The sequence below is a fragment of the Lineus longissimus genome, chromosome 18, assembly GCF_910592395.1.
Source record: "Lineus longissimus chromosome 18, tnLinLong1.2, whole genome shotgun sequence".
Classification (NCBI taxonomy): domain Eukaryota; kingdom Metazoa; phylum Nemertea; class Pilidiophora; order Heteronemertea; family Lineidae; genus Lineus; species Lineus longissimus.
This window is the reverse complement of record NC_088325.1, coordinates 96638-120328: the sequence shown is the minus strand read 5'-3', so window position 1 is coordinate 120328 and position 23691 is coordinate 96638. Positions and strand designations below refer to the sequence as shown.

The window sequence follows — 23691 nt, the reverse complement described above, 5'->3', positions numbered from 1 at the left end:
CTACATCAGATTCAGGCAGTTACACCCATATTCTGCAGCCCTTCTAAAGTCCCTTATCGTGTGATGCGCAGAGCTGTCAACTCCCAGTTGGTCTGGTTGTGAGTGCCTCTTCTGCCACCACCATCGTGTATAACGTCCAATTGCTCTCACGATGACAAAGTCACAACCATGCAGGGATCTGTTCAATTTAAGAAGAACACCAACATTCTAAAGACACTTTATTTTTACATTGTGTACATAATATACATGATTTGTCAAGGTGTGTCATCTCCAGTTGTTTGCTCAGAGATCTCACGTATCGAACATCTGAATATGTTGATTCCTAGAAATGATGTCCAGGAAATGAACTGTAAACTGGGTTGCTCCAGGAAGACAATGCCTCAGCCAATTCCTTCCCCAACTAAGATCATCCGCTCTTTCACCACTTCTACGTGTTGTATGATATGTAACACTTTATGGTTTTCTGTGTCCACTGGGCTGTTTCATTGGCTGTTTCTTTAACTTTCTACCCACATAAACTGTACCATGTTGGTTGGATTTCCGTTGGCCACCCTCTCTTGTAAAATAAAACCATACCAGCTCCACATCCATCAACTCCATTCACAGTCTGTTAGCCACAAAAATAGACAAGGCCTAGCTGGAAGTGTGGTAATCTAGAGTTACTGATGACTGAGTCTTCAATTACATGTACATATACCATGTGCACATGTAGCAATATACTGTACATGTACCTTGAAGTTCATGACCTGTGCAACACCCATTGAAGGATGTCACCTTGACGAGTGTTACATCACATTAGAGGCTTCATTAGTATAACCAACCAGATACTTAAACAAGCCTCGTTGATGAAAAAAGACCAAACGTTGATTCCAATACAACCGAGAGGAATCGCTCAACTTCTTTACATGTAAGTTTAATAATTGACAACAGGTCAAGCGATATTCTGTGAATCATTGTGACCAGCTCAGACTTGATTGGGGTGTAGGTAGGAGCTCGTGATGAAGCACGATTGACTTAACTGAAAGGCATTCCCACCATCAGATAGATCTGTGTGTTAGGGTGTACACAGGATATGCAGATAATTTAGACAAATAAATTTATATTTCATAGGAGGTGTAGACAAGAGTTTGGTCCTAAGATAGTAAAACTAGATATATTTGTACATTATTGTCAACTGCAGGTTAATTAGCACACATTGTCCAATCTATTCATGGCTTTAACTTGGAAACATTGTTCTAGAATTCTACATCTATACTTGTACACATCTTATTTACAGAGAGGTGTAAAAAGACTAGGATACATTCACTATTTTTGGCAACGAATATCACGATTATACATTATTGATAGAAATACCTATGTTTCCTGGATCTGTCCGCATCAAATTGGTTCAGGCTCGAAAAGAATTCATATTCAACCTTTTAAAAGATGTCTTCAATGCAGCAGTGTGCTCGACACAACTAACCACCTCACGTTTTACAATTCACCACATGGTTATTACCACCAGGCTGGATGTCTGAAGTGATGGCAAAATGATGTGCCTCCTGTGGATAACCTGAGGAGGATCCCTGACAACCTCAAGGAACACCAAGAGAAGCAGTTCAGTGAAGTTCTAGTGTTCTCTCCCCAGCCTAAAGCAATTTAATGTAGTAAGACACAAATCAAACAAAAAACTCACAAAAATATACATAGTGCACATATCAACAACTGTCTATAAAAATGACATCATCTAAACTATGAACATCAATCAACAACCTATCAAAATATATCATATATTTGATCCTCAAGTGTGCTCCTCAATTAACAGTTGATTATAACAGTTTATCCTGGCCTGAGAGAGCTGTGCTACACTCTGATGTACATTCAGACCACTTTAACACCATCTTGTCCAATCAAGGAAGGTGAACTGTCAATTATAACATTTGTGAAATAACTATTTCTTCCATTCAACCCCCCCCCCCCCACGTTTCCAGAGAGAGGAGAACTCAACATCACGCTGTGGGGATCGCTGGTTGAATGGACCAGTAGCGCCATCTTTACCACCAATAGTAGGGGTGACAAGCAACAACTCGATCTCTCTATTGACCATATAACATCTTGACATGTATTTAGTAGATTAGAATGGCACTAACCCCCCCCCCCTGCAGTAGGCCCGACTCTTGTTCAGGGGCACAATAGACCAGCTGTCGCAGTTACAAACCAAATCAAATTACATTTACATGGAACCACAGATTTTTACACTTTTATTAGGAATATGAAAACACTGACTTCAGATATGATACTTTATCTCCACTTTACTATCGAGTTTTCTATTTTCATTATTTACACAACGTTTTATACATAATGAGACTGAATTCAGTGGCATGATGTCTAAAAAATGACTTGTAGCTATGCAAATTCTACCTTTGTTATTATGGTCGCCATGGTTACAGGTGCCTTAATTTTCCTGCGCTTCTCCATTTTCTTTATCAAAAAAAGACAAGGTTGCCATGGAAACAGAAAGGTTCAAAACCCCTGAAAGCAGATTGTTTTAGAATAGAAATTGTTACCTCATTGTCAGTACAGGATGTCTCAAAAATCACCGATAGGGGGGAGTTGTCATTTTGCCCCAAACCATGGCTGTCACCTTGATTAGGCCCACATTTTAGCTGGCCCTTTGCTGTGTTTGGTTAGATAAGCAATATCTCCAGTTTGGTATCCTTAAGCAATAGCTACTTGGTCTCTCTAGTATCGGTATGTCTATGCGTTTTTCATACTCAGGATGATAGCGGCAAAAATGTGTCCTTATTTGATATTGGTGATGTCACTTCCTAATAGAACGTCTCTAGTTCAATCCATCCTCCTGGGTTTCGACGTAGTAGCCACTTCCTGCACTCATCGTAGACAAAGATCGTAATGGAGAATGGTATGGCAGGCAGCCACCATAGAAACCTAAAAGAAATAAGTCCACAGATGAGGCCGAGTATGTTTAGATGATATCAGCACAGTGGTGCCAGGACAGCAGGCAGAAAGATCTCTCACTGCCTAACGTAAGATTACAGATTAGCTATCAAGGTCATCTGGAACATGAATGGTACTCAGATGACACATCACAGATGTAATATTATGGCTAAACGTTTCTCGGACGCAGACTTGCCATAATGCAAACAAAGTTACCACCTTTTGCATCAGCTGACTAGGAGGACAAATCTTTCTTCTGTGAGACATGATATCGGAGGGAAGTGTGAGAACAGTGATGACTATGTGACCAGCGGAAAAGACAAAGCTGTGAACTCACTTGAGAGGGTACATCCTGAGCCCCTTATCCAAGCCAGGACAATAGCAGAGGAATGCCGCTAGAAGTGTCTCAAACAACAAACCGAATGTCATTCTATGATTGGTCACGCCTTGATGTACGATGGAGTTACGTCGTGTTTTGCAGATGAGTAAATCTGCCCACTGTACGATCACGATCGAGATGAAGAACGCGGTATGGCAAGTGTACTCAAGAGTTTTACGTTGATGATACGTCTGAAACAATAAGATGGTAAATAATGAAGATAGATGACGTTATATTCATGGCCTTCTGTGATTACCTGACTAATTCCAGAGACGAAGTAGACATAGGTGGAACAGAAAGAGGACAGAAAGATCCAACAAGGTGCTCACCCATTCTTGTCCGTACGAGTCCTCCAGATCCTGTATTCCTTTCGAGTCCCATTCCTTACGCAGGCCAAGCAGACGACTCGGCCAGAAGCCGTTCTCGCACAGAACAACGAAATAGACGAAGAAGCCTCCCGCTGCCTGCAGCATCCCTATCTGACCGTAGGCCATGCCAATCAAGCGTTGGTTGACGAGTTTGTCATGCACCGGGTCGCGAGGTTTCCGCTTCATGATATCACTCTCGGCTTTCTCGTAGGCAAGTGAGATGGCGGGGACCTAGAGGGGTAAAACAGAATCTATGGATGACAGTGAAGACCTTCATTCAATACAGAGGATGGTGATGGTGCCGAGGGGTAGTGGGATGTCAGCCAGGATGAGGTGTGTGTACTCACCATGTCAGTTCCCAAGTCAATACAGAGGATGGTGATGGTGCCGAGGGGCAGTGGGATGTCAGCCAGGATGAGATGTGTGTACTCACCATGTCAGTTCCCAAGTCAATACAGAGGATGGTGATGGTGCCGAGGGGCAGTGGGATGTCAGCCAGGATGAGATGTGTGTACTCACCATGTCAGTTCCCATGTCAATACAGAGGATGGTGATGGTGCCGAGGGGCAGTGGGATGTCAGCCAGGATGAGGTGTGTGTACTCACCATGTCAGTTCCCAAGTCAATACAGAGGATGGTGATGGTGCCGAGGGGCAGTGGGATGTCAGCCAGGATGAGGTGTGTGTACTTACCATGTCAGTTCCCAAGTCAATACAGAGGATGGTGATGGTGCCGAGGGGCAGTGGGATGTCAGCCAGGATGAGGTGTGTGTACTCACAATGTCAGTTCCCAAGTCAATACAGAGGATGGTGATGGTGCCGAGGGGCAGTGGGATGTCAGCCAGGATGAGGTGTGTGTACTCACCATGTCAGTTCCCAAGTCAATACAGAGGATGGTGATGGTGCCGAGGGGCAGCGGGATGTCAGCCAGGATGAGATGTGTGTACTCACCATGTCAGTTCCCAAGTCAATACAGAGGATGGTGATGGTGCCGAGGGGCAGTGGGATGTCAGCCAGGATGAGGTGTGTGTACTCACCATGTCAGTTCCCAAGTCAATACAGAGGATGGTGATGGTGCCGAGGGGCAGTGGGATGTCAGCCAGGATGAGGTGTGTGTACTCACCATGTCAGTTCCCAAGTCAATACAGGGGATGGTGATGGTGCCGAGGGGCAGTGGGATGTCAGCCAGGATGAGATGTGTGTACTCACCATGTCAGTTCCCATGTCAATACAGAGGATGGTGATGGTGCCAAGGGGCAGCGGGATGTCAGCCAGGATGAGGTGTGTGTACTCACCATGTCAGTTCCCAAGTCAATACAGAGGATGGTGATGGTGCCGAGGGGCAGTGGGATGTCAGCCAGGATGAGGTGTGTGTACTCACCATGTCAGTTCCCAAGTCAATACAGAGGATGGTGATGGTGCCAAGGGGCAGCGGGATGTCAGCCAGGATGAGGTGTGTGTACTCACCATGTCAGTTCCCAAGTCAATACAGAGGATGGTGATGGTGCCGAGGGGCAGTGGGATGTCAGCCAGGATGAGGTGTGTGTACTCACCATGTCAGTTCCCAAGTCAATACAGAGGATGGTGATGGTGCCGAGGGGCAGCGGGATGTCAGCCAGGATGAGGTGTGTGTACTCACCATGTCAGTTCCCAAGTCAATACAGAGGATGGTGATGGTGCCGAGGGGCAGTGGGATGTCAGCCAGGATGAGGTGTGTGTACTCACCATGTCAGTTCCCAAGTCAATACAGGGGATGGTGATGGTGCCGAGGGGCAGTGGGATGTCAGCCAGGATGAGATGTGTGTACTCACCATGTCAGTTCCCATGTCAATACAGAGGATGGTGATGGTGCCGAGGGGCAGTGGGATGTCAGCCAGGATGAGGTGTGTGTACTCACCATGTCAGTTCCCAAGTCAATACAGAGGATGGTGATGGTGCCGAGGGGCAGTGGGATGTCAGCCAGGATGAAGAAGAGGAACGGTGTGATCTCCGGGATGTTACTAGTCAGCGTGTACGCTATCGACTTCTTCAAGTTGTCAAAGATAAGACGGCCTTCTTCAACGCCCGTGACGATTGAGGCAAAGTTGTCATCCAAGAGGATCATGTCAGCGGCTTGTTTGCTGACATCACTTCCTGCTATTCCCATAGCAACACCTGAAATGAAGATGACAGATTCAGATTAGATACATGTCACTACCGCTGACTGCCACAGCCTTGAGACCAGTTTGGAATACGATAAGATGACCTACCTATATCAGCCTTTTTGAGAGCGGGCGAGTCATTTACACCATCACCGGTCACAGCCACAATAGCTCCCTGTCTCTGGCAACCTTCAACGATGATGAGTTTCTGTTGTGGCGAGGTTCGGGCGAACACGATCTCCGTGTGGTTCCTGAGCACTTCGTCTATCTGGTACGGCGTCATATCTCTCAGGTCGGTACCGTGGACCACACAGGCATTGGCATCTCTGGAGGAAAGCAAATGATCCATCACAACAAAGTCAGTCGGTGTAGAACGATTGAAACAACAGGTGCAATGTTATGTATTGTACAGTTATTGATATTTTATATCCATGTTGAATTAGGAAGGGAAATAGACTCAGAGCTTCTGGTAAATCCTGGCTGAAAAAAAGTATGGTTAGAAAAGACATGTCCAAGAGTAACTAGCATTGGTTGTGACACTCGGCAGATTAAAACCCAGGATACCCATTTAAAGCATTCTGAATACATTCTGCCCACTTTGGGCAATGCTTGAGAGTAAAGTGATGCCCAGGATGGGACCGTGCTGTCATGCAGGGTCCACGGTGGGGCCGTGCTGTCATGCAGGGCCCACGGTGGGGCCGTGCTGTCATGCAGGGTCCACGATGGGGCCGTGCTGTCATGCAGGGCCCACGGTGGGGCCGTGCTGTCATGCAGGGTCCACGAGAACGGCCCCGCTGATCATCCACATTTTCTTAGTCGCAAGATATTCGAAAGGTTCTCTACAGACCTTGGGTTGACCTCGTTCACGTCACAGTCCAGACGAGCTGCTATATCCTCCACCGTCTCATTCCCCTCCGAGATGATGCCGACACCCTTCGCGATCGCCTTGGCTGTAATTGGATGATCGCCGGTCACCATGATCACCTTGATTCCCGCACTCCGACATTTCCCGACCGCATCTGGTACAGCGGCTCTTGGGGGATCGATCATCGCCATGAGACCCACGAATCTCAAACCCTTGAGCGGGAAGTTGACAGCATCATCTGCATCGAACGGATAGCCCTTGGGATATTTGTCCTCTGGGAGCCAGTAATCACAGAATCCTGCCGACAGAAGAGCAATAATAATGGCGTGACCCCAGCATGTTGATTCTCTTATTAGGAACAACTTGTTGAAATTCAGAGCACACTGTACTCACGGTATTTGGCAGAATACTCTCTGAATCCATTTTAAGATAATAATAATAATAATAATGATGCGTCTTATATAGCGCAGTATCCAGGCCGTTTGCCCGCTCAAAGCGCTTTACATTATTACCCCGGTCTCTCCTGAAACCTTTCAGTAGAACTCAGAAAGGCTGCCGTCAATTCAGATGGGCCTTCTGAAAGGTGTTTCCTCCCTAGATAGAGGCCAATGAGGTCTTCCTTGGACAGCACACAGTGCTGGCTTCTCATCACATGATAAAGCTTGAAGGCAGTGGGTGGTGCTGAAGAGTAAAAGCGTGTTTGACTTTGTCCATGACAAAGTTAACCACCAATATCTGAAATCTTTCCTTTTGTCAGTCACTGTATCAAAGGTTCCATGTCTCAAGGATTATGAGAGGACGTGGCTTACCAAGAACACGCTCTCCAAGTCCTCCAAGCTCGAGGTACGCTTCATTGAATGAGTGTCTCCATATCTCGTCTAACTCCACCTCCTTCCCCTCGAGTAGGATGGTGCTGCAGCGATCCAGGATCCTCTCCGGGGCCCCCTTCATCACAATGATGTAGCGTGGGTCAGATTCTAACTCATGGATTGAAACCTAGAAATAAGCGCCATCTTTTGTAAATCTTGTAAACATCTTGCTGAACATAGAATAGAATACTGAGTTCAGGGCTGAAGTCGACTTAGACATCATTAGCTCTGTAAACAATGTTACGCAATCTGTGAATGTAGGAGGAAACCAGACCATGGGTCGGTTTGTTTTGCATTTAAAACCTACCTCATATTTATTTGTTGAATTAAATGGAATCTGAGCGATGCGTTTGTTTTTCTTCCTGTAGTCATGAACGTTACCAATAGAGAGCTCTGCACACTTCAAGATGGCCGCATCTGAGGCATTCCCCAGGCACTCCCTAGAAATAATCAACATTCCTGATAAGCCACAAACATAGCAAACGTTTTCATCCTCTTTACATTTATTTTAAATTCCTCGCTTGTTCCAGCAGATTGCCCATGCATCGTTATTGGAAGATAGTCATATCATAAATATAAACACTGGGGAGAGCATACTGGCCACTGATATCTATCATTCATAAGAAATACTGCTTGAACCGGAACTCCACTTCACGAAACATGGGTTTGAGAACCTTGGTTAAATGAGTCTGTACAAGGTACCAGTAGTTCCTGTTTAGGCAGGACCATGCTACACACTAAAAAGTCTCCATCCCAGTTCTCTAGATCTTGGATTAAAATCTTAGCAGACCTGTCATAAACAAATGACCTTTTGATCGTTGATGTATTGACATCTCTATTACAGTCTTGTACCTTTTCAACACCGGTGTCTCATCCTGTCCTTCCTTGAAATCAGCTCTGTTACACAGCATGGCGATCCTAGACAAGGCCTCCCATGTCTGGTCCTTCATGCTGTACGTGGCATCTGGCAAAATAGGACAAGTCATCACAACAGGTTAACCACCAACTTTCAATCCCTGGGTTCAGGTGATGACTCATCCAGTTAGCTTTGGGACCAGAGACCATGTACAGTGGAACCCCGCTAACATGAGCACTCATGGGACCGAGGTTGAATGGTCGCGTTACTGGGGTGGTCGCGTTAGTGAAGTTAAAAATCAGGGGACAAAATGATGTTTCTTCATCTTGAGCAGAAAAAAAACAAGTGAAAAAAATATTTGCACAATAGAGTGATTTGGGAAACATTAGGAAAGGGTGAAAGTTTCAAATGTTATCTTGCCGAGTTGGCAGTGACATACGAGCAGATCTCACTATTAGAATGAGGAGGAGAAAACTTGACAGTCACAATGTGATGAAACAATCGACACCAGATTATAGCAGCAAACTTGAAGAGAAATAAACAAATACCTTTTCTGTATTCTGAAGTGAGAATGGAAAGAATTTCATACACTGGCAAAACGTTTAAAGTGGACTGACCCCTGTGCCCAGTGTGGGACTGACTCCACTTACAGACTTACAGACTTGATAGGCAAACAGTTTTCTCAGATGAAATAAAATAGAATCAAGATACGCTGTGGATGCAGTCAGAAACCAGTGAAGAATAAAGAATACATGTATGGCACCAATGAAGGTTACGGCCTGTCACGCCTGTGTCAGCCTTTACTTACTGCTCTGGTCCTCACTGGTGTCAGCTTCCACAATCCTGTTGTCAAACCACATGTGGGCGACGGTCATCCTGTTCTGGGTCAGAGTACCAGTCTTGTCCGAGCAGATGGTAGAGGTCGACCCGAGCGTCTCCACTGCTTCCAAGTTCTTGACGAGGCAGTTCTTGGAGGCCATACGCTTGGCAGTTAGAGTCAGGCATACCTGGGGGAGAAAGCGGGACAGTTGAAAGCAAAATCATTTCAAGCATTTGTTTGCCAACTCAAAGGCCTCACTGCATTCTTTTCTCTAATAAAGGCGTTTTCTTACCGTCACAGTTGCCAGGAGACCCTCTGGGACATTTGCAACAATGATTCCGATTAAGAAGATGACAGCATCGAGCCAGAAGTAGCCAAGGATGAACGCGATGACGAAGAACGTCACGCCCAGGAAGACGGCTACCGCGGTGATCAGGTGAATGAAGTGAGCAATCTCTCGGGCAATAGGGGTCTCCCCCATCTCGAGACCAGAGGCCAGGTTGGCGATGCGGCCCATGACTGTACGGTCCCCAGTGTTCACGACGACGCCTCTGGCTGTGCCTGCAGAAGAAATATGGTGCTTTCATTTCTTCTCCATTGGGAAAGAGACATGGCTCTGTAACTATGATGATACGGAATATAGACTAGACACTGTCGGTATGAGGACTCTAAAGGAAGACAACCCAATGACTGCCAATAGAGGTCTGATAATTACAAAGGCAGGATAATTGATTACGTCAAGTATAGATTCCATACTTTATTGCGACAGAGTCAGTGTGCAAGAAAATGTTTGATGAGCCAAAATCGATGTCTTCAACACCAGTTGATGTCCAGTAACACCTCAGATTCCGATCAGAGAGGCCAACCTTACATACCTTCGAGAGCATTAGTTGAGAAAAAGGCCAAGTTTTTGGTTTCTAACGGATTCTCGCTGGTACATTCGCTGTTTCTGCTCTGCGGTTCTGACTCTCCTGTTAGGGACGAATTGTCCACCTGTTGCGAGAAAAGGCACAAAGTTTGTCAGCTTGACGATTGAGTGAACGTTTTGAAGGCCGATTATTGTGTCTTTCCAGGCGGCCATATTCGGATGACAGAACTGGCGAGTGAAAGTGACACCGAGAGAGGACACAGAGGACAGACTCATAGCATCTTCCAAGGCTGCGCTCTCAGGATATGAAATGATAGAAGAAGACAAACTGTTTTCCAACCAGAAGGCCCGAATATTTCGGCGTCTGGTTGTGTCCTTAACATACCAATCTAAGATGTACAGTTGTGTGCGGCAAAGTGTGCTACCGTTGGGCATAAAACTCTACCTTGAGACCGTGAGCTTGTATTATCCTGAGATCAGCAGGGATACGGTCCCCCAGCTTGACATCAATGACGTCACCGACAACCACTTCCTCGGCTTTAATTTCGAGGGCTTCACCATTCCTGAGGACAGTGGCAAACTGAAAGGGCAGCATTATTCATTTATCAGAATGGCGAACTAACTTCACAGGCAAATATGAAGACAGATGGGGCACAAGGCAAGGTTGGCTTCCTAGTGCGGAGAAGTTTCATCGTTGTCGTCAACTGAATTAGAAGCTCTCAGTGAATTGAGTCTAATTAGACGTTTTTATCTTAATCTTTGCTTTTAGTCTGCTGAACATCATGGCAATATGTCAGCAGCAGCTGACCACCGGTTGGCGGCAAAAACACGATTTTATTGAAGCATCAAAACCAATCAGATATTGATGAAGGGCTGAAACTACACTCCAGTGCAGCGTCAGAAATAGATGCCAAGACGTTATCCTATGAACGACACCGCTGCTTCAGGAGTGTCGGCTTGAACTGGCGGACATCAAGCGGAAACCTACCTGTGGTACTAAGTCTTTGAAAGACTCCATGATCCTGGAACTCTTCGCTTCTTGGTAGTAGGAGAAACAGCCGGTGATGACCACCACCACGGTTAACACTATACCTAGATAAAGCTGAAAGGGAGATAACGACGTTAAGGAGAACGTGGGCACTTCAGGGGACTCACATCAAGAAATCAAAATTTCAAGATAATTGAATAACTCATCCCCTTGGACAAATACCTAACTAAAGGAAACCATCTGAAGTCATAACCACGGTAATGTTCGATAATCCATCTGCCACTGAATGAGAATTCATCCAGGACAATTCGACAAACTAGTACAACAATCCATCCCAATCGGACGACTTCACATCCAAAATTAGGTAATCAGGTGAACTTGGACGAAAAAAGTACGGAGTACGAAAAATTGGACGTAAAACCATCCGAAAAGACGCGAATTTTGATTAGAATTCACTGTAAGTCTACTCACATTGTCACCAGGCGGTTCATCATAAGTCGATGCTTGTATAGAGTAAGCTATATAACACAGGATCGCTCCGATCCATAACAGGAGACTAAAACCACCAAACAGTTGTTTACAGAATTTCACCCATTCCGGCGTGGTCTTAGGAGGAGTGAGGCAGTTTGGCCCGTCTCGCTGTAGAATCTCTTTTGCTTTTTGTTTGGTTAAACCCTACGAGAGAACAAGAGATGCTGGTTAAAACAGGGAGCCGGTAGTTGCATGAAAGAGAAGGAGATGGAGTCCACCTTTCCCGACGTCGTCCCATTACAAAAAAGTCCCTGTACCGATCCCCAATCAGTCATTTCAACCGATCCCGACGTGTTTCGGAACTCATTCCGAATCCAAGCAACCTATCTCAAATCCCGACAGCGATTGACGACCCATCCCGGCGTCTGTAAAATACTACTATCAATGAAAGCTGGGGATATCTTATACATTGTACTCGCAATTTGTTATTGCTGTCGCAGCCGCAGCCGATCAAGATCTACTGGTGGGCCTTGTCACGGACTCGTCTTGTCTTTTTACCTGTCTTGTCTTCACTTTAGGTTGTGACATTTAGTGTCATGGCTGCTGACAGATGGCGCCTTTGTTCTGAGCCAAGTGCTGCCTTCTCCCATACAGGATGTATGTAATTTTCTGCGCGAGTACCTCCCATGATTGGCAATCTTTGGCAATCATAAACGCATTGCCATCTCGATTCTGACATTTTTTAGAGTGGTACTCACCGTATTTCTATCTGTCCCCAATCTTTCCAGCAGTGCATTTATTTCCACGCTATGCTCGTCCTGAAACAGGCAGAATGAAGGACAAGAATATGTAACAAAGTTCATGCGCCATCAATGAATGATCGAGGACTATTCACTGCCAATTGAAACAATAGTTTTTTTGCTCGGCCCCGAAACAATCAACGACAAGAGCGTCTCTCTTTTTTCAACATGACGATAGTGTCCAACAATGTGCTAGACGACGTCTGTGCTACCTTGGCGTTCGGGAATCCTTGAGAAGCTCCCTTATATACAATACAGTCCACCTATAAACCTCTATCTATCAAAGGGAACTTGACTGGAACACGACGGGGACATGCGGATCATCCGTATTATACTCCTTGGAGAATGACTTCTCCACAGGCGAGATAGCGAACGCCGAATAAGAAGACAGATATTCTCACCATCTCAATCTCCTGCTTGAGTTCCTCCAACTCGGCCTTTTTCTTGGCGCCTTTCTTCCGCTTCCGTCTGCTCTCATCCTCGTCATGGTTGATCGCCATTCGGAAGCTGTCATCTCGGCCCTAAAATGATAAGCAATGAACAATATTTAAGCAGTTTGTTTGCATGTGCAGCCTGCTCCTGCGGCACCGCCGTCCTGTGCCAACATCCAAGCATGACATGGTTCGCCGATACCGAGTCGTTGATAGCAGATCTCCCAGCTCATCCAAACTGGACAGGCTACAGAAACCTTAAACCTTATATGTTTTTGCTTAAACCAAAGAAAGTGTGAAAATGTAAGTTGCTGGAATTATTCATTCGTTTGATACATGCAACAACAGTACATGTAATAAGCCATGAATATCTAAAGCGCTCTCGTTCAGTAATGAAGTTTTCTTGTAGCTGTCCGGTACGTTCGGAGAAGAGAAATGTTAAAGAGCTGTTTTGAATGGTAGACAGTGTGTGGTGCTGGCAAATTCCATGGGGGGAAGATTCGAGAGATCTGCTACAGGTCGAAGCTCGTCCTGGTCCCGTGAAGCAGATCACACCACCCGGTCGATAGCCTGGTAATAGGCCGCCTATTTGACTGGTGATTCATTCGGGAGACAACACGAGAGATTGTGCACGGACCAGTGGGATGCATGCATGTCAACCATCTTCCTCCTCTTCTAGTAAATCACCATACTCGATCAATACTTAGATAACTGGTGACTTTATAGGCAGGCTTCGCAGTCCATACGGGAAGCTATGAACGACGAAGAGTATGTAAATGTATCTTATACGACAGTTTTGTTAATGTATTTTATTGACGAGACGGTGTTTGAAGATTTTGCGATTTGCGATTGTCGAGTAAATGTCACAACAGACAATCGTATTTTGTTCTTCGCCATCGTAAAACTTGCCTATTCATGATTACAGTAAACGATGCTGCTAAGGCGGATAGAATCCGTTGAGGATAAAAGGAAGAATACATATACTAGTATCTTCTTCGTAGCCAAAGTAAAGTTCAAAGGATGAAGTTTTCTAAATCATCAAAATTGACATTTGATGTCATGGTTTTGTGTATTGATCGAAAACTTGCCTGGTAGCAAAAGCATCGTCCTTGTTGTTTACATCCAGGATCGAGTTGTTAAACTTTTGTTGGAAAGCTCTTCTCAAAAGCTACTTCAACCCGTTGACTTTCCTTTTTCTAGTCAACAGATTCCAAAAAATCCCATCACAGTGATACGAGCTTTGTATCGATACCCAACTATAGCCTGTAGCCCAAAAAGTTTTGTTCATAATCTTCTCAGTCTTTGATTTTGCAAGGAACTCGTTTCAAAGCCTTGCAACGTTGCAACGCTGTTTGAATTTGCCATTTTCTTGCCGTTTGGCGTCTTTGAATCAGTACAGCCTGCAGGTTTGGTCTTTCATGACTGTTAGCTAGTTTTCTGGTGAACAGAGGTCACCATGCCAACTCCGCATGTATATGTTTTGTTCTTTGTCGTTTTCGTATAACATCTCATAGCATTTTGCTTTTCCTTGCTGTTCAAATTTTTTTAATATTCAACACAGGCATGAAGAATCAGAGTTGACATCAGTCAGGGTTGACGAGTCAACCTCACGTCAATCATGGCAAAGAAGCTGCACGCTGTAATATACAATAAGCATTTTGTTATCTGACACTGATGTCATGGAAACTGCCTTTCGAAACTTCCAACTTAAATGTTGCATTCTATATCATCATGGAAGCTCTTCTTTGAGTCCGGCCGCCTTGGTTGAAAAAAACTACATCTCAGACCATGCAGTGTTGCAGAACTTTAGATTGTTTGTTTGTAATTGAGAGTCTTTCTTTCTTTATGCTTTTCCTGTGCGCTGTTTGTTGCTCTAGAATACGACGTACTGTGAGAGGCGAGAGACCCCTATTGGCACCTTCGTATAACTTTATCTTGCCTGCCTAGCTGCTGCCTATATTGTCCCTTTAGCTTTGTCGCTTTGAAGAAATCATTTCGAAAGCAACATATTTCAAAATGTCTCGCATTGATATCAACAAATGTAAGCTGGGGGCAAAGTGGACCAATGCAGATGTGTACTTTTCGCTGAACCCAAACCTAAGTCCACACAATCTCGCCACCCATGTACAATGGTCCTGTTTGCCCCTTTTGACCTTGACACTATAACGCTTTACTACCATGTATCCATGGCAACCGGCAGTTCCCTATTCCTCGCGAGAGAAGTATAGTGGCTTTTCAATATCCGATTCTGGCAGAAGTGATGCTGTGATCGGTTGCCGATCGCCTACTAGAGCTTGTAACAGCGATCAATCAGACTGAATTGATGACTTCCTAATTGATCTCTATCTGACCTGACACCCCAAACCTTGAATCCAAAACTTCCTCGATTCAATAAGTCGTCAAGCAACACATGTTCACCTTCAAAGGACTTGGCCACTTTCATCAAGCAAGAAATTGGGACTTCCGCTCTATCAGGAACTGGCCAATCAGGCATGAGCCATGCTGAACGAGCAGGATATGTGTCTTCCGATTGGTCAATCAGAAGTTGGAAGTAGCAAGTTTGTTTGGAAAGTGGTGATTTGGCTGATTACTCCGTTGGCTGTGATTGGTCAACTCCCTCGAGGCCCGGGCTTCTCACCAATAACGCCATCAATCCCTCTCACTAAACAGCAGTTCATTACCAGATCAACACCAGTATTGATGGCCTTCTGGTAATATATTAGAGAATCCATCCACTAGCTAGCTGTTGGTATATCTCTATCAACATCAAGGGCTCGAAAATGATACCGTGCTTCTTTATTGTCAAATTTATTTGGTAGTTTGCTGGAGTCAAAGCCAATATGCGACTGATTTCAGATTAATTGAGAGGCCATCCCACGCTGTGGATGTTATTTCTAATTGATTTGTCATCTCCAAACAAACCCCGTGCATCACCTGCGCATGCTCGAACGGCACGAGGACGGCACAGGCATCAGACAGGATAGATGGTTTAGATAAACGGTCCGCCACAGAAATCTCGTTCCCTCCAGGATAAAATACCATACAGAAACATAGGCTCGTTTTCATTACACAGACTGCTCAATATCTTGGACACAAATCAGACACACAAAGTAGGTGATTAATCGATAATATCGCATCCAGATCGGAGATCGGTTATGGGTTTCACCGATGTTTCGTATGGTAGAGGAACGACTGATGTAATCTGTCCGCCAGTTCATGTGCTACTTAACCAGACAACTAATCCTATAGCATAATAACAAGCCTTTATAAAGACTTTCAACACATATATATCTCACGTTCACATTAAGAAACAAAGCAGGAGTTATCAGAGTAGGTATGCCCGCCATGTCTGGATGTGGTCACCTCCTTTCCAGACCTAATGATTTCCATTCTCCTGATGTGCATCCCAAAGCTTTTCCGTATTCCCTAGCGCACAAAATCACCAAGACCAAATGGAGTTTAGTAGTCGCTGGCCGCGTATATTTCAAGCAGCTGCGGTACTCGGAACCGTGAGACTTGTTCCGACCGAAGTGGTAGTGTGTCCAGCATCGGGAGATACTAACTGAATACTCCCGACAGACACTTACCATACTTGCCCACTACAAAGAGTTTACCATCAATGTAATCATGCTACTACAGCCCGAAAAGCTCGCACCTCTGTTCAACTTCCCCCATTGATTTCTCAAGGGGGTTAGGAGGCTAACTGTTGTAGCAACTCGCGGGCGAGAGCGACGAATTCTTAGGACGGCCGCTAATGCACAATGACCCAAATCCCTTCGAGCAGTGAGACCCTGGGAAGCAGTGAGATACCACCACGAGGTCCACGATGAAGTGAGCGGGTCAGCATATATTTAAAAAAGTTTAAAACTTCCCATGGTTTACATTTTGGACATTTTGATATTTTTTTGTAATGATTCCTCTTCTATGGTATGATATTTAGAAGTATATCAGAAAAGATGTCATAGTAGATATATCAAAGAAATTTCTCATGTATCTATTTTGAAAAGTTACATTGTCTTCATTTATTGTCTTTATGATCAGGTTTGGCGATGTGGAAAGCGACGTTTAGCGCAGTGCAGAGTAGCACTTCTTAGGGCCAACTTACGGGAAAACTTGGAATCAGTGAAACCATGTAACCTGTGCTAAACCATGGAATCAGTCCTAAAAATGCATAAAAACATGAAATAATGCCATTGGAACCCAAGGTGGTTACGAATCAATATTTGGAGCTTATTTTCACATGATCAGATCGGAATTTGACGGTAGGTTAGAAATCAGTCGCATTTTCGATTCAACAATCTATATTTTAGAACAACCCAGTCATACCTCGCCACCAGTGTACATTACTGACCCTAGTTACATTGTATATTGAAATCAGCTCAACCCAGATATTCGATGACGTCATCCTCCACAAAAAGGTGGTTTCTGGAACTACTGGCAAATTGCTATCAATTAAGTCAGCTGGGACGAGATTGGCAGTTGGAAGAGTATAAATTGTGGAAGGAACGCGCCCGATTTCACACGGTACTTGCACAGTGATTCCACGGTTCAGTACTGACTATTCCATGGTTTAGCACAGGTTACATGGTTTCACCGATTCCAAGTTTTATCAACTACCGTTTCTGACATCAGCAATAACTACAGGACACAGTCATCACACACACTTGGCTCACTCCCTACACGTTCCTCGTCACCAGACCCGACACCGTTACAGATCCATCCATCCCGATTGTTTGAAATTGGCTGATATATCAAATCGATCTATTAAGCATTTCACCCAAAATGTTCCTGTTTCCATGGCAACTATCTCAAATTGGGTCTTATCTTGCTACGATCTGTAGTGATCGCCGCTAACTCGGGGATTGTCTGGGGATGTAATTCATCAGGTGAAGTGATAGACGAATAAACAGGCGGCAAATGACCTTTATTAAGTGATCTACTTCCCTGTCTAGCGTTGGTATCAGAGAGTGACCCACCCGTGCTTACAACATGGACGATCGCGTATACACAGGCCAATGTTTCCATCCATCTATGATGGAGAATGCCCATCACAGATCCATGGGCTGTCTGACTGGCGCAGTGGTAACATCAGCGCTGTCAATTCCGAGGTCCCTGGTTCGATTTGTGGTTTGTCCCGGTACACTCATGTTATACAGAGGGCTACTCCATTCGACACCGTAAGTTGCATACGGAGTATCCGGTTTCCTTCTACATTACTATGGAGGCCATTTCTGAGATTCAAATATTCCCTCAAAAATTGTTTTGGTTTATGACTATACATGTTCCACTCCCTGTGCTTTATATGCATATGCCTATTAGCGACTTCCCTTCCTGTCGGCAGGGTCATGGAGGACAGGGAGCAAGATGAGCAGTCTTGTCTCTCCTGCTAATCAAGTTTCATCTTAGTTATCAAATGGCGAAATTGGTTCTAATTAGTGTTAAGTTCGAGCGTGGGAATCATGGATTATCGACCCGGTCAAATTGATCTTGTAAGTAAAACATTTTTTGTACTTTGAGTACCTTTTTTCCAAGACTGTTGGAATCCAAATGTGTTGACTATTTTTACATGCATTCATGTACTACATGTATATGTACAGTACAGTGACTTCGATTTGGTGTATTTTTACCTGCCATGGATATTCACCTCGACCCGTATTACCATTATCTGATCTTGTCCATTTAGAAGTCATGCTTGGTGGGTTTCATAATTACTGCTTTATTGGATGTTTTGGTCTATTATTATGACTCCAGCTCCTGGAATCAGTATTGTTTTCGCTCAGGTTTCTCGTACAATCACGTGACCTCTCCAACGCTCGATGATGCACCTTTTCGTCCACGTTTTAGGCCAATCTTCGGCATGAACATGAAATCTAATAAGCGCAGTACTTTAATCAGATGTTTCTCTCGCCTTGAAAACATTTCTGGGTAAAATCCATTGAGATTAGCCGAGTTAATCTACTTTTTCCGTGCTTAAATCTCTGCCGCTGAATTCTATAAATAGAAACTATTTACATCGCGGCAGTGTTGTTCCCATTGTGCGCCCTCCCACTTCACACCATGTCACGAAGTTTTACGGAGAGGGAGGGCGTGCGGTAAGAAGAATGGCCAAAATGACGTCACGTTTTCCTGGCAATGCCTCAAGCATTGGGAAAGCATCTTTAATTCAGACAACTTTAGAACTAGAAAAACGAATATGTTAATTTGCAAAAGTAAAAGCGGACTTCACCACTAACCAGTCAAATCGGAATACGACGGCGCAAAATGTTCTCGCTTTCCTCCTGCTAAAAAAACCTTGTTCTCGCACTCCTATTTTAATTTATGCCCATCGTTCAATGTAGTCTTCTCTCCCCAGCCCAGGTGCCTCACGGACCTTCAGGTTCCCATACTCAAGACCAACTCTTACGATATCGCCCTCAGAACAACCCTGGAGTCATGAATTCACAGGTGCTGCCTGTGAAATCTCAGTTCTAGTCGTTCGTTTTGAGTTCAGTTTGCTATCTGGCATTGACATCATGGATTAGTTGTTAAAGTATAACTGTCTCTTTGAACATTGGGCTTGAGTTAGTACATGTATTGAGCAAATAGAGTCGACTGTTTCATCGTCGATTGAAAAAAAGTGCGTGAGTGCTGAGCGTCTGCTAGGATATTATTATTAACAGTCGACTCTATTCACTCAATCTCTCCTTGATAAACGGTCATTAATGCTGTGCCACTATCAAGACGAGGTAATGTCAATTTCAAGTTGTATCAGTGGTCTATTTAGCGTCATTAAACTGCCATTGCAGGTCCTGTAAAGGTAGCAATGATGTTGGAAGGCTCGTATCCGCTTGATGGATGTCGCTTTATCAAGACTTGATGTCACTCCCTGCATATAATGCGTTTATTCCCAATACGTGTATTTTTGGAATTCTTGCATCTCGTTTTATGTGATGGATTAAAATGTAATATTAGTCACTGTTACTGGTACATTCTAGTGTTGCTTTTCGAAAAAGCTCCACATCATGCCATTATCTCTTTCAAGACACGTTACCAAGGAGCTCACGCCCACAATGGTGGCAAATATACGTTTCAGACAATACAGATACATCATTCTTATAGCGCCAAGGGCTCTATATGGCTGTAGCTCGGACAAAAATGTGTGCCTTGAAAAAATGGTCATGATACATGGGCCATTACCACAAACTCAAATGTCCTACGGAGGTATATACCGTGGCCCTATGTCGTATATCTGCTGGGGATGACTGTGTTCTAAAGAAATGAAATTTGCAAAGTAACGGCCACTTCGAATAGGCTGGGTACTCTAAGCTTAATTAGAAAGTTATCAGCTACTGCCCTTCAGATTGATTGTGACATGGTCTCTACAGGGAGACGTGCAAGAAATGTACCTTCCCATATCAAATAATGGCTCGATATGAATTCAAACCGTTTTTGAAAAAACGCTGATGAATGATCGGGATATTAGTTGTAGGGAGAATTGGGAACAAGCAATTAACTTCCCTCCCCAGATCCCCCAACAGTGCAAGATTGATACAACAGTTGGCAGCACAGACGTTTGGCCAACTTATCAACAAAAGGGCTTGCCCGGGAGTAGAACCCGGGACCTCTCAGCCTGAGCGAGAATCGTACCACTACGACCTCATGCTATGTTTATGCTGTCTGAAATATAACTGGCCATCATAAAACTTTCGAAACTTCCTATGCACTAACCAATAAACACAGCCCGTCAGCCAATCATAAAAAGCAACAATTCTATCGATCATCTGAGAGAGAATCCATAATCTTGAGAAGCATGTCTGACGGAAATCCCCAATCCCATCAAAAGATTGATTTTCCTGCATGCGAGCGGTAACTGGTGTGAGCAATGCACTTTAATCGTGATTTGTTACATACACTCTATGAAGAGAAAAACAACACATAACCACCTTCAGAGTTCTTGCCAATGATTCAGAACCGTATCCATCTTCAGGGTTCTTGCCAATGATTGAGAACCGTATCCATCTTCAGGGTTCTTGCCAAATAATTGAGAACCGTATCCATCTTCAGGGTTCTTGCCAATGATTGAGAACCGTATCCATCTTCAGGGTTCTTGCCAAATAATTGAGAACCGTATCCATCTTCAGGGTTCTTGCCAATGATTGAGAACCGTATCCATCTTCAGGGTTCTTGCCAAATAATTGAGAACCGTATCCATCTTCAGGGTTCTTGCCAATGATTGAGAACCGTATCCATCTTCAGGGTTCTTGCCAAATAATTGAGAACCGTATCCATCTTCAGGGTTCTTGCCAATGATTGAGAACCGTATCCATCTTCAGGGTTCTTGCCAATGATTGAGAACCGTATCCATCTTCAGGGTTCTTGCCAATGATTGAGAACCGTATCCATCTTCAGGGTTCTTGCCAATGATTGAGAACCGTATCCATCTTCAGGGTTCTTGCCAATGATTGAGAACCGTATCCATCTTCAGGGTTCTTGCCAATGATTGAGAACTGTTTGAATTTTAACCTTTGACCGTAATATCATCTTGGGGGTTAGATTTTCAAGAATCTGGGCATGGGATACAATGCAAACGTTTAAAAGAGTTTCATTGCAGAATGAGATACGGGCCAAATCCAACATTTCCCATCCCGACTTCCCGGCGGTAAACATCATTGCTAAAGTCTCCTCGATCCTTTCACTGCGCACATTAACCGATAGTCTGAGCCTTGGTCTGAGCTAGATCCCAGCGGCTTCGTCGGTTTAAAATCTTACTCTATGTGTTCGAAAACTTTTCTTTAAACGCCACAAGATATTGTCAGTTTAACAGCACTTTTACAACAGTTCTCATGCTAAGAACGGCGTTCCCTCTGATGAGCTGTTTGAAACATTAGATTCTGTTAGAAACCCTGTTTTGATGTTATTACATTACAACTAGCAGACACTGGAATATAGGATTAGTTGCTCGGAGAGATGTTATTGGTGGGCGCTTCCCTTTGGTTATTGGATTCCATATCCGCTCATGTTTCATAAATGTCACTCAGGATAAATTAACTGAGTTATCAGCAATTTGATGTTCGTATCTAATTGCATTCGCTATTAATTGAGTTGAAATTTTTGAAAGTAACAGACAGTTTAGAGATGTTTATTCGCCACTCTGGATAAAACAAAATCCAACCATCGATTTAGAATGCGCCTCCTTTTACAGCGAAAAATCACTTACCGGCGTGCCCCTAGCAACAACGAGATTGGTTAAAAAGGCTTGGGTCTTTCGCAACGGTTGCTAAGCAAATGCTCGGAAAGGCATTTAGCTGTCGCCTTATGTTTACCGTTTGAGGATGAGCAAGACTTTAATGCTGACGATGCAATGTTGTTTATTCTCATCCAGAGATTAGCCTGTTTGTGCAGGACATTGTCAACATTTGCTTTGCTGTTGCGACGAGATTGCCTACATACATTTTACATGGGATGACACGGCTTAATCGCCGTCTGATGAGTTGGACAACAGGATCGGATGGTTGATGGGAAATAAATAAGCATCTACTGCTGTATGCCTACAGATGTGATAAGGCAAAAGGGTAACCCTAGCCACCATATTGGTATCACATGGACACCAAATGCCGCCATCCGAAAGGCCGACGAAATGTTGGTGTCACAATCAGAATATGCAATCTTCTGCAGTCGACAACCTTCCTTTAGTCGGACCGCGATGTCTGTATCGACAGGCATCTCTGCTCTAATTTGGTACCACCGCGTCCTTAGACATCTTGCTCCAAGGGCGCCATCGGCGTTAGAGGCAAACGCCAGCAGCGTTCACCCAGGCGGTATATCCTTCAGTGAAGTCTGTACAATAGTAGCGGCAGGACGCCTAAGTAACTGCTGACCCCGATGAGCAACCGGTATAAACGACTTTTAGAAATACGTATCGCTTTCAACAAGGAGACTTCAAGTTTGCTGGCTAATTTGCAAATGTGCTAAAATAGAAAAAAACAAACTCAAATCTACTCAGAATATTGCAGTGTCGATTTCACTGCGGATAATATTCCGATTTTATACAAGGTTTTTTCTTGACTGGAGTGGAATCTCGATCTGCCTTCAATCAATGCTAGTTGCCGGTAATGGTTTTCTCTCGACTCTATTATGCATGAATCAGTTAGAACTGTAATGTAATGGGGTTTAATGACATCGAGATGATTCGCTCGAAGCTGCAGCAGTTCACGTGCAAATTTGAAAGGTTTGAATTTAGTTCGATTGAACCTCTGACAGCTGCCGCACTGGTCTGACACCTGACTGGATGGAACAAGCAGAACCAGATGAGCTGCCAGTTCTGTCCTTTAGTCTCTTACTACTCACTACATGCACTAGGAATGGTTGGAAGGCAGGAGATTTCGATGATCAGTTCACTGCTTGGTGTTGAATAAGGAATTGTTAACTCGGTGACGGTTCTTGGTCGTCTGTCATGACAGCTCGGGAGACCGAAAATGCTATCTTATATTTGGGGTCTACCCCAGGGGTGTTGATTAGGCAAGCAAGGGCCGACAGCAAGGTCTCTAGAATAGAAACAAATCCCTCTTAGGTACTACAGTGTTCGAGTGGTATAATAATGGCATAACAATAGGAAATGCATGGCCTCGATCATGCGTCTCAAAGTGAACGAGCCTTTTGTATGATTTGTTTGTGTCCTAATATCCTCTCAAAGACAAGCATGTGTATTTTTAAGGCAAATTGATACATTTACCAACCACGATAATGAAATTTTGCCATCAAATTTAACTTAGCCACTACGGTCTGAGGATCGCTACGATCAAAACGAGACTCAGCGTAATTTCTAGTAACAAACTTTGATATCGTGTGACCAAGGCTGCTGAGACTAGCATGGACCAATGAACATAAAGAAATCACCATCCACTGAAAGCCAATCAACATC

The 23691-nt window shown here is 44.2% G+C and overlaps 1 protein-coding gene across 1 annotated transcript in view; it reads right to left on the bottom strand.

Moving 5' to 3' along the window:
• Window positions 1–205: 205 nt before the first annotated feature.
• Window positions 206–23691, bottom strand: part of LOC135502666 (sodium/potassium-transporting ATPase subunit alpha-like) — a 40740-nt gene continuing 17254 nt past the window's right edge. Inside the window, exons 5-21 of the mRNA XM_064795638.1 lie at window positions 12762–12881; window positions 12319–12378; window positions 11561–11764; window positions 11090–11203; window positions 10547–10681; window positions 10109–10226; window positions 9526–9794; window positions 9222–9420; window positions 8410–8521; window positions 7865–7997; window positions 7498–7684; window positions 6671–6986; window positions 5932–6149; window positions 5580–5836; window positions 3646–3915; window positions 3275–3507; window positions 206–2928 (exon numbers count right to left, since the gene is read on the bottom strand). Of these exons, the coding sequence (XP_064651708.1) occupies window positions 2808–2928; window positions 3275–3507; window positions 3646–3915; window positions 5580–5836; window positions 5932–6149; window positions 6671–6986; window positions 7498–7684; window positions 7865–7997; window positions 8410–8521; window positions 9222–9420; window positions 9526–9794; window positions 10109–10226; window positions 10547–10681; window positions 11090–11203; window positions 11561–11764; window positions 12319–12378; window positions 12762–12881 (3066 nt within the window). The 3' untranslated portion in view covers window positions 206–2807. The remainder of the gene's footprint in view (window positions 2929–3274; window positions 3508–3645; window positions 3916–5579; window positions 5837–5931; window positions 6150–6670; window positions 6987–7497; window positions 7685–7864; window positions 7998–8409; window positions 8522–9221; window positions 9421–9525; window positions 9795–10108; window positions 10227–10546; window positions 10682–11089; window positions 11204–11560; window positions 11765–12318; window positions 12379–12761; window positions 12882–23691) is intronic.